The 10,341-nt window shown below is 58.2% G+C and overlaps 2 protein-coding genes across 2 annotated transcripts in view; one reads left to right on the top strand and one right to left on the bottom strand.

The window, feature by feature from the left end:
* The window catches only part of AGPAT2 (1-acylglycerol-3-phosphate O-acyltransferase 2), a 6,154-nt gene extending 487 nt beyond the window's left edge, over positions 1 to 5,667 (top strand). The window contains exons 2-5 of the mRNA XM_026860612.1: positions 565 to 740; positions 944 to 1,039; positions 2,662 to 2,734; positions 3,644 to 5,667. Of these exons, the coding sequence (XP_026716413.1) occupies positions 565 to 740; positions 944 to 1,039; positions 2,662 to 2,734; positions 3,644 to 3,795 (497 nt within the window). The 3' untranslated portion in view covers positions 3,796 to 5,667. The remainder of the gene's footprint in view (positions 1 to 564; positions 741 to 943; positions 1,040 to 2,661; positions 2,735 to 3,643) is intronic.
* A 205-nt stretch (positions 5,668 to 5,872) lies between these two features.
* The window catches only part of EGFL7 (EGF like domain multiple 7), a 12,488-nt gene continuing 8,019 nt past the window's right edge, over positions 5,873 to 10,341 (bottom strand). Inside the window, exons 2-5 of the mRNA XM_026860652.1 lie at positions 10,051 to 10,233; positions 9,100 to 9,164; positions 8,610 to 8,772; positions 5,873 to 6,825 (exon numbers count right to left, since the gene is read on the bottom strand). Of these exons, the coding sequence (XP_026716453.1) occupies positions 6,803 to 6,825; positions 8,610 to 8,772; positions 9,100 to 9,164; positions 10,051 to 10,233 (434 nt within the window). The 3' untranslated portion in view covers positions 5,873 to 6,802. The remainder of the gene's footprint in view (positions 6,826 to 8,609; positions 8,773 to 9,099; positions 9,165 to 10,050; positions 10,234 to 10,341) is intronic.

The raw sequence follows: 10,341 nt of genomic DNA, 5'->3' as shown, positions 1-10,341 counted from the left end.
GAGGGAGGGAGCGAGGGAGGGAGTGAGCGAGGGAGAAGTTCTCTTGCTCATGGGCAGAGAAATCCTGCTCGCTCTCATCTCCTGGCCAAGCAGCCCCCTGCCCCCAAGCACAGCTCCCGAGCCGGCTGCTCCAGCTTTTTCTATCAGTGCTGCCTGCAGGAAGGCTCTCCCCTCACTCCGAGCTGTCACACCCCTGCGCAGCACCCCAGGTACTGCTCAGTTTCAGGTGCTTCTCAGCTCCCTGTTACCCCCCTGCCTGGCTGATAGCCTGGCTGGCCTAGAAGGCATCTGGGTGTGCGGGGTGGCCCTGCTGTGTGCCTTGGGGCCAAGGAGTGAGCTGCCTCTTGAGGAGTCTTGCTGTGACCTGCAGCCACCCTGCCCCTGTCGTTATGCTGCGCACCGAGTCTCTGTTTGCTCTCTTGACGGCAGCAGGAGCCAGCAAAGCAACAAAGCACTGGTCTGTCCCTGATGCTCCCCTCCACACCTCAGATTGTCCCTCTTGTCCCCTCCAAGTGCAGGCAGAGGGGGGTGGCTGCTGGGTCTCACCCTCTGCCATCGTGTTAGGGCTGATGGAGGTCCTGCCCGACGACTGTGTCCAGGTGGGCAAGAAGGAGCTGATGTACACCGGTTCCGTGGGGCTCATCATCTACCTCGGCGGTGTCATCTTCATCAACAGGAAGAGCACCACCAGCGCCAAGATGGTGATGGCAGAGGTGGCCAAGACTATGACAACTGAAAATGTGAGTGTGACTCTGGCATTTGGTGAGGTTGACGTGTGGCTGGGCGTCCTGGGGTGACGTGGGGGCATGTGGAATTCCTGGTGCTGGCTTGCCTGCAGTTACAGCTCCCAGCATCTCTTGGTGGGGCTGGCTGGTGGCTGGGCCAGCAGGAAGGGAACCTGTAAGTGGATTGCTGGAGCAGAACCTTATCTCCCCGTGTGCAGGTGAAGGTGTGGGTGTACCCAGAGGGCACAAGGAACTGCACTGGGGATTTGCTGCCGTTCAAGAAAGGAGCATTTCACCTCGCCGTCCAGGCACAGGTAATAGCGCTTTGCTCCTCCACGGGGACCCTGAATGTTTTTGCAGTGGCATTGCAGAGGGGTCATGCAGCGATGTGGTTTATGTGCTCTCAGATGAGCTCTGTTCCCAGGTCACAGCTGAGCTCCTCGACTAAACCCCCCTTAGGTGTGATCAGTGCAGGAGCCAAGGGCCTTTTCCATCCCCTGCAGGAGTGACTTGACCCCTGTGGACGGGTGGAGAAGCTGCCTTGTCCCCTCCCCTGGCCGCCCCAGCACTGCAGTCCCTGTGTCCCATCTGGAGGACAGAGCGTGGGGGACAGGCAGCACTTGGGCTTTGCAGGCAGCTGCCTGGCAGCGTGGCGGTGCAGTGTCTGCAGCACAGAGCTTGCTTCTGTCAGGGAGCCCAGCGGGGGCTGCGCTTTGTGAGCTTGCCTGGGGCATCCCGAAGCTGTTGATGCATTTCTCAATCCCCCAGGTTGCAATAGTGTAGTGTTGATTGAGGATTGGCAGTGCCAGGGCTGGGCTTGGTCTGTGTGGAAATAGCTGCTCCCTCCCAGACAGCCATACAGTATTTCTTGGTATGTCTTAAATGCCTTTTCTCTCCAAAATGACGAGATCTGTGAGCTGTTAGTGGTGGAGCAGACAAACAGCTCCTTGGCTCTGGACAGCTAGAGCTGTCAGTGCCGCTGAGAGAGCGGTGGTGCGTGCCCGGGCAGGGCTCTGGGGCAGTGTGCCAGCGGCACTGCGGGCCTGGCTCTGCTCCCCGCGCCCCGGCGGCTGCTGGAAGCTTGGACCACCCTGCTCGGCTCCTGGGTGCTGGCGACTATGTGCCAGGGAGGTGGCTGGGAGGAAGGAGATGGGCGCTCTGCCTTCCCACATGTGCTTGGCCTCGAATCTTGGGACTGGGATGACTCGAGACCTGAGGGAAAACTGCTTTCCCTAGAAGAGGTGTTACAGCAGGGATCCTGGGAAGGGAGTAGGTGCCAGATCTCTTGCTGGGTTCAACTGGCCAAGCCCAGGGTGTAGCCTGGGTTGTACCATCCTCATTCCTGCTGGCGTGACACAACCCAGGCAGGGGCTGGCAGCTGCTAGAAGGAAGAGAGTGGAAATGGTACCCACCTCTGCTAATACTCCCCCTGAGTCACCGACTGCAGATCCTGTCTGTGTTATTAGCACTGAGATAATGACTCTGTGCCTGCCCTCCTGGCTGTGTCTCTGCCTGTCTGACGCTTCCCTGAGAGCAATTGATTGAGACTGGTGACTCCTTTTTTTAGACACTGAAGGCACACCAGCCGGCCTCCCCCAGATATGTGCCTGTACAGCACAGCAGGACCTGTCAAAACAGGCACCCTCCAGATGTTTGCAGGTCACAGAATAGGTACCTGAGTTTTGAAGTCTGGCTTGGGACAAGACGCCCTGAAACATAACTTGGAATGTCCCTGTACCTTGAGTTGCTGGGGAGTAGTTTTGATCCCATCTGACTCCTGACTCTCCCAGCCTTTGGAAGCAGGTCTTGCCTCGTGAGTGTCTGAGTGTCTGAGAGCTGGGCCAGGTCAGATCTGCTGCGTGGGATTTGCTGCTTACCTCTGGCCTGCCCTGAGTTGCTGCAGTGCAAGTAACTCCTCTTTTTCTTCTTCCCCAAGGTCCCGGTGATCCCTGTGGTTTATTCCTCCTTCACTACCTTCTATAACCCAAAGAAGAAGCTATTTACATCAGGTATCAAAGAGCCTAAGTGTCTTTACAGTCACTTGGAGACAGGGCTGATGCCATAGCCATGTGGGGATCTGGTTCACTAGCGTGGGAGAGGGGAGCAGAGCTGGGGTAAACAGGAGTCATTCCTCCGGGGCATGTGTGGAGTCGGTTGAAAGCACTTGGCACCAGAGCCTGGGCTGGGTTAACTCAGAAAAGAATGTAATTAAATACAGTGAGAGATGTTGTCATTAAAAAATGGACACCACCTCTCCTTCTCATAACTGGCACAACCCAAGTCTTTTGGTGAGGCTTTGGGGGAAGGAGCCAGCGTGCTCTGCCTCCTGACCCTTCAAAGCAGGGACCCCTCTGTGAGCAAACCGAGGAAGCTGGTTGTATCAAAGCTCTGGAGTCTGTCAGTGCAAGTGCTGGGCAGAAAGTTGGCTTGCAGTCAGCTTGGAGCAGTAACTCTCATTTTTGGGCAAAAGCCATGCTTGCTGTGCTCCCTTCCCACGTGGCTGGAGCCCCCCAAAGGTAGGAGGGCTGGAGGGGGGCAGGTGGAGGGAGCACCCGGTCAGGCTGTGCCTGGCACGGCCCTGGAGCTGAGCAGGTCCGTGGCCCTGGGTTCCTCCGACTCTTCTGGCCAGCAAGTGCGAGCAGAGCGGCCACCAGCCTTGGAAGGGGGCAAGTTCTTGCTGGGGTGTCAGTTTGGGGCAGAAGGGTGGCACAGCTGCTCAAGGGCAGGGTTGGATCCCAGAGCAGCCCCTCAGCCCTGAGAGGGGTGCGGCTCTGCCTGCGCTCCCTCCTGAAGCCCTGTGAGGGGCTGAGAGCTGTGCTGGGGGCTGGCCAGGGCGGGGGGAGCAGGGGGCTTTGAGGGGCCGAGAACAGCATTCCTGGGGCGTGAGGGTTTCTCACAAGCTCTTCTCTTGTTCCCAGGCAAAATCAAGGTTGAGATTCTACCTCCAATAGAGACCAAAGGCCTGACATCAGACGATGTCTCCGACCTCACTGACAGATGTTTCCGTACCATGAGGGAGACCCTTTTCAGGCTGTCGGGCCGTCCAAGTGAGGCCAAGGACTCATCCTAGATGCTTCTCCAGTGGCGTCACTGTGTGGCGGTGGCTGAAGGGACCCGTCTGTTGCCAAATACTCAAGGAACTTCTCTTCCTCTGCAGCGACTTCGAACTCTGGGATCACCACGGACTGGCACACACACGGGGTATCAAGCCAGCGCTGAGGTTCCCCATTGAGTGGATTTCTCCCGTGGATTCATTATCTCGCAATGAACCGTCTTCTTTTTCTGAATTTCTCAGGCGTCAAACTTGTGCTACCAAAGGGCTCAATGACCAGAGAGGTGAGTTCCCCCAGCTCAGGCAGCTGATGTGGGGTGACAATGAAAACCTGGCTGGAGGCAGGGCTCTGCCTCACGTCAGTGCCCCTGCACCCGTGTTTGTGCCGGCCTGGCCCTACCCTGATGGAAACCACCAGGCAGCAGTTTGTATCTGCACAACCTTGATGCTGCTCGAACGCGGCTGAGAATCCGGTGAAAATCCAGACTCTGGCTCGCTGGGAGCACGATGTCCTCCCGGCGCGCTGCCCTGCGGTGCCAGGGGCAGGACCTGTCTCCTTGAGAGTCGTCCTCGGGTGGCAGCAGCACCTTGTGCTGGGGTTTTGTCTTGCCCAGGCACTCCTGAGCCAAGCCTTTTGCTTCTGAAGGAGGCACTTGGGGTCAGTAACCTCAGCCGGGCTGCGGAAGGGAATGTGTGGGGCCTTACAGTGTTTCTTTGGGCTCGATTGCCTTGTCTGAACCGGGGCCCTTGCTCAGGACAGGGTACAGCGGTGGAGAGGGAAGCTGCAGTCTGAGCAAGCCAGCACTGTATGGTCTGGGCCGAGTTTAGCTGAACATGACACCCCACCCTTGTTTCTACCGCTCAGAGCCACCAGCTTGATTTTTAAAATCAGGACAAACCTGTCCTCGTGTGTGACTTGTTTGTGGCCCACCTCTGGATACCAGGGTGGGCTCGGGGCTGCTTCGGTGTTGGGGAAAGTGCCCCCAGCTCCCTGCCGTGGTGGTTCAGCTGCCGATGCAAAGGGCCCTGCCGTTGCTCCTTTTGCCACTTGTCATGGTCAGCACTGGCCAAGAGATGGTGCCTCTCCCGTGTGTCTTTGCTGCTGCTCTGCAAGGCTTGTAAAACTCCTACAGAGCCACAGCTGTAAGGGGGCTCGGGAGGCTTCAGCTCTCCTTTTTGGGGCAAATGGGCTTTTTTCTCTGTTCAGATAAAGGGGGTTCCCCCGTGCTTTGAGGTGATGGGTCAAAAGGGCTCCTGGATCCACGGCTGGGAGCTGCAGAAGTGTTGGTGCCTTCTGCGAAGAGCAGGGTTGGGGCAGGGCCGTGGTTCCAGGGAACCTTCCCCTCTCACTCGGGGTCAGGGAGGCTTTAGCCCTCCTGTTTGTGGCCCACCGGTGTTTAACCTTGAGGTGGGCTACTCAGGCAACCAACGCAACTGGGTTTTGCAGCCCAGCTGGGGCTGCACTGGTGGAATTGCAGTCGTGGGGCATTTGGGGGCTCAAGCCTCAACAGGGAAAGGCAGGGAGGCCCCGAGGGAGCTGGGGCCCCTCGGGCTGAGCTGGTGCCTTGGCGGGGGCCAGGGGGCTTTACCAGAGGGGCCTTAGTACAGACTCAGGGGTCAGACCCGCTGTGGGACGGGTTGGGGTGGGAGGATGGGAACGGAACCAGCACTTTGTAAGAGCAGCAGATAAAGGGCTGTCGTGGAGGTAGAACCCAGGAGGCTCCTAGGAGAGCTCCTGGGGTTGGGGGGGACATAACCACGTCCACCGAGCGACTCCTGCAGCACCCGTCCGTCCCTGGGAGGAGGGAGCGGTGCCTCAGGGTGCGGTTTTCTGCTGTTCACTTTTCATCGGGGTGAGAATAATGTCATGTGCTTTAAAGAAAAACAAAGTACACCTTTGGTTATTTAAATAAAGGAGACTCCTGGTCTTGTGTGGGAGCGCTGCTGTGGGAGGAAGAAGGGTGCTGAGCCCTCGGCTATTGCAGGGGGTGGGTTTGGTGACCCAGGGGCAAGGGCAGGTTCCTGTCCCCACCCTGTGCTCCCCAGGCAGAAGGGCTGTGCTGCTAACCTGGCCTGAACTAGGGGGACAGCCACCCGCAGGGGCCTCTGGCAGGGGAGGAGGAAGGTGGTGCCTGTGTTAAAGCAGGGCCTCGCCGCAAGCACCCTCCGGGCCAGTCCTGATGCAGCAGGAGGTTTTATTTTGGTACAACCCCTTCAGCTCTCCGCTGGAGGCAAGTAGGGAAGCGTTGTACCAGGTTGGCTCCCTCTGCTCAGCTCTACTGGTCCTTGGGCCTGAGCAGAACGGTGCTGGGGGGAGGTAGGAGCGTGTGGCTGCCGTGTCTGGCAGGGGCCGGCTAACGCAGCAGCTGGTGGCCATGCCCGTAAGCACCGCCCTCGCACAGGGGACTGTCCCTCCCTCCTTGGCACAACCCAGGGGCAGAGGTTTGTCCCTGCCTGTTCTGTGCCGATGGTGGGCACGTCGCAGGGAAGGGTTTGCTAACTCAAGTCAAACCAGACCCTCTGCGCCTTCAGGCCCATGGGGAAGCCTTGTTACCGCTGCGGTTCTCCAAAATACGGGATTTGTCCCCAGGTTTTTGGTGGGGGCAGCAGCTGCCCTGCCCAGGCCAGGTCTGTGCTCCCCTGGGCAGGCAGCATGACCGCCCCGTGCCCCCAGGTCCTGGGGGGATGATGTCCCAGGGTAACGCTCAGTAAAAACCAGGCAAAGCTGGGCACCACGCGGCTTCGCGTACAGCCGGTCTCCCTGGCACAGCCAGGCACTAACGGCGTGAGGTAAGGTATTTTATTTTCTGCCTCTCCAGCAAGGAAGGGGGTGAGATGCTGAGGGCTCAGAGTCCAGTTTGGAAGTAACTGTATGACCGTTGATAAGGTGACTTGGAAGAGAAAATGATGGAGGTGCTGATGGGAAACCAGCCTTCTCCTGCTACCCTCTGCCTTCCTGTCGGTGCTGCAGCTTCATCCCCAGCCTGGGGCTGGAGGGTGAGATAAGAGCTGTGGATGCACTCGGCTAGAGTTCATTCCTGCAGGAACCTGAGGAAATGGGGAAAAAACAAAAATAATCCAGCGATGTTGTTAGCCTGGGTTCAGTTTGTCTCCTTCCCCAAGAAGGATGAGGTTGACCTCAACCTCTGTGAATGTCACCCCCGCTTTCCCTTTGCCAGCCCCCCAGGCTGGCTCTGTCCTGCCGTGTTTGGGAGCCCAGCGTGGCGCTGGCTCCGTGTGACAGGGAGTGGGAGCAGGTGCTGCTGGTCCCCGAGGGCCCCAGTGCCCGGGGAGCCACCTGGGCTGGGGACGGGGCGGTGGTGACACAGCCCCACACAGTGGGGAGCCTACAACACCCCCCCCTGCCCCAAGCAGGGACAGCCTGGGCTGACGTGGGGATGAATCAGACTTGGTGGGGGCTAAAATGGTTCTGGCCTAAAGGGATCCGACCTCGAGCCTTTAAAGAAGAGAGAACGGTTTTCAGTCCTTACGCGCATCCCCACTGCGCAGACAATTGGAGGGTGCAGCTGTATCTTTGCACTCAGTTGTGAAATGCTTTGCAAAGCACAGAAAATGGACGGTTACTTCACTCTCCATGGGATGCCCTGCAAGCCCTCGCCCTTGCTGGAGCGTGAACGGAGAGTCTTGTGTCCTCCAGGGACCTTCAAGACCCTGAGAGGGACAAAAACAAGTTTTGCTTGCTGGAACGGGCTTGGCAGAAGTTAATTTGAGGATTTTGGAGTCATCCCCTGGAATAAATCCATGTTACCTTGTGATACTGCTCACATTCCTCGGTGCTGTCACTAATAATATGTACAGGGCAATACCAGGAAACTCGTTCTGCTGGAACACTCAGTGGTTCTGATCATTACCCTTTTCCGAGATGTTTTTTAAGTGTCTATTTGCAGCTACTTAGTCTTCAAACAAGTTCTTTGAAGTCTTTTATATCTAAGCCATTACTGCAAGCAGTGAACTGGGACGTGACATGCCCTCAAACAGTTTTTCCCCTTCAATCTTTCCAAGCACCTTCACCCCTCTGTGTGAGCGCCAGGCTGCTGCTTCACAGCAGCTCCCGAGCTGGGCGTCTTTGACTGGAATTATTTAGTAAAACGAACTTTGCAAAGAGCTCGCAAAGAAAAAATAAAGTCTTCATGTGGTTTGTGCTCTACCCTGCCTCAAGCTGCAGTGCTGGGGCGGGAGAGCGCCGCCTCGGGGACCCGAGCGCTGCCCCGCTCTGGGGTGCTGCAGAACCCCCCAACTTCAGCCATTTCACTCTGCCTCGTGTCTCTTGTTCAGAGTTTGCTACTCAGGAGACCCTCTCTGCTCCGCTGCTTGGACCGGACTTCAAAAAAGAAATGCCTAAAACTTCCCAGGCTCGTAAATCTGCCAACTTCTGCACACTCCCCCAACTTCCCTGATGGACTTTTTTTTTGGACTGTTAATTTCCTAAGAACTGGGGTTTCTTTTCTGAGGAGTCAGTTGTACCAGCACAGGAACCTGCACAGATGGGTGAGGGTGCCGGTCGCGAGCCGTGACCTGCTGCTCGGAGCGGGCTCCCTCCGCTTCTGCCCCAGAGCCCCGTTTCCATGTGCCAGTCTCAGGATTTTTGGCTGCTACAAGGGCAGTCAGATGGCGCAGCCATAGCAACAGCTTTGAAATGAAACTAATGGGCTGTTTGTGTTCATCTTCTATTAATTACAGGCTGCTGAGCTGGAGGGAAATATAGATTAATAGGGGCATGTGCGTTACTGATCTCGCTGGCCCGCATCTGCTCACCGTGGCCAGCCTGGGTGGAGTGAAATGCTTCAACCCCGCTTTTTCCTGGCACTTACACGTCTCCAGCCGCTCCTCGAGGAAGGAGATCTGCTCGCTGAGGGAGTCGATTCTGTCCAGCTGCTGGAGGGAGTGGGACAGCCGGCTGATGGGGTCTGCGCCGACGTCCTCCGGCGCGGATGGCATGAGGTTGTGGAAGGGGGCCAGCACCAGCTGGAGTTTCTGCAGGGAGAAGCGGAGCCCTGAGTGTGTGTCCCCGCAGCCAGGAGGACCACCCGACGCGATGGAACACGCTGCCTGCAGGGCTGCACCCCACCGGGGTAAATTTGGGTGCATTCAAAGGGCCGCTGGGCTGAAATTGCTGCTGCGTGGGTGCTGCCGGCAGCGTGGAGCACAGCTGGGATCGCTGCGGCGTGAGGCCAGCGCGGTGTTAAAAATAGAGCCGGGGTGGAGGGAAACTCTGGCTGCTATCGGCCCTGGGTGGGAGCTGGCTGAGCGCGGCCTTGAGCTGCAACAGGGGCAGGGCAGAGCTGTGGGCTGAAAGCTCACCTGCTCCAGCGCTTCCACTCTGCTCCTCAGGTCTTTCATTTCTTCCTTCATTTCACTGGGGGGACCTGAAAAAGGGACCAAAAGAAGCCCATTGCCTGAGGTGAAGTGGAAGGTAGAGACAGGGGAGAGACATTGCTGCAGGGCTCAGGCCAAGCTCTGCTGCTTTCTGCTCCCCTCCTAGTGAGCCCCCGGGGTCTGCCCTGCTGGAACCAGCCCCCGGGGCATCAATTGGATCCAACGCCCGCTGCAAGCGCTGCATCTAGTCCTGCTGCTAACACACACAAGCCTCTCCTTGCTGCTGGAGTACCTGCAACAAAGCAGGGGAATTTTTCAGGCAGTGGGGTGATGCTTAAAGGATAAGATGTCTGGCAAAGCCTGGCCTTTCATGGGTTGTCAGATCAGTTAGCACCTGGGTCTGCCCCATCCCATGGGGGGCACAAAGGATCGTCCCTGCTGAGGGCCCTGGATGGGGGATAAAAGCAGGTGGCTTGTGGGGCACGTCTGGACGGTGTCCTGCTCTCCCAGGCGTTTGCTGCGTGATGCCAGTGCTGGCCACAGCGCATTATTACTCACGGTACGAGTTTGAAGTGTCACAGCGCGTACCAAAAGTAATAATGGGCCGTCACCAGCGGCGCCCGCTGTTCCTCGTGGCTCCAGACCTGCCCTGCGGGAAGGACGATGACGATGGAGAGAACAGCCACATCCCAGCCCCCGCATGCTGCAGCCAGGCTCTGTCACCTCTGCAGATGGAGCAGTGGCTGGATTTGTGCGCAGGGGAGGTTGGGTGGGTGGTAGAGGGACTCCTGGGTCACTGAGAATAAAGCTGAGGGGTTCTGCCTGTCATCCCTCCTCCTGCTCCAGCCACCCTGCGATGCTGAGTGTTAATCCCAGCTTCCAGCGAAGGCCCTGAGCAGCCAGGGCTGTCCTGCAGCGGCGGGGGGGACAGGTTACCTGCTTGGCTGAAGGTTTCTGGCTCGGGGGCTGGCACCAGGGGCTGGCACGTCTTGTCGTCGGCAGCGAGGCTGAAGCCGTCCTGGCAGGCGCAGCGGTAGCTCCCGGCTGTGTTGATGCAGAGCTGACCGCATCCATGGCTCTGGTCGGCACATTCGTCCACATCTGAAACCACAGGGAGGGCTCAGCGAGGGCAGGAGGGGCGAGGAGGTGCTTACCGGGGCCGAGGGGCTCAGCTTAGGCCCAGCGGGACCCCGGCGAGGGCCCAGGCCACACGCCCCAGGCTGAGCC

Source organism: Athene cunicularia (genome assembly GCF_003259725.1).
Source record: "Athene cunicularia isolate RWA chromosome 17 unlocalized genomic scaffold, athCun1 chr17_part1, whole genome shotgun sequence".
Lineage (NCBI taxonomy): Eukaryota > Metazoa > Chordata > Aves > Strigiformes > Strigidae > Athene > Athene cunicularia.
This window is presented reverse-complemented; position numbering and strand designations above follow the sequence as displayed.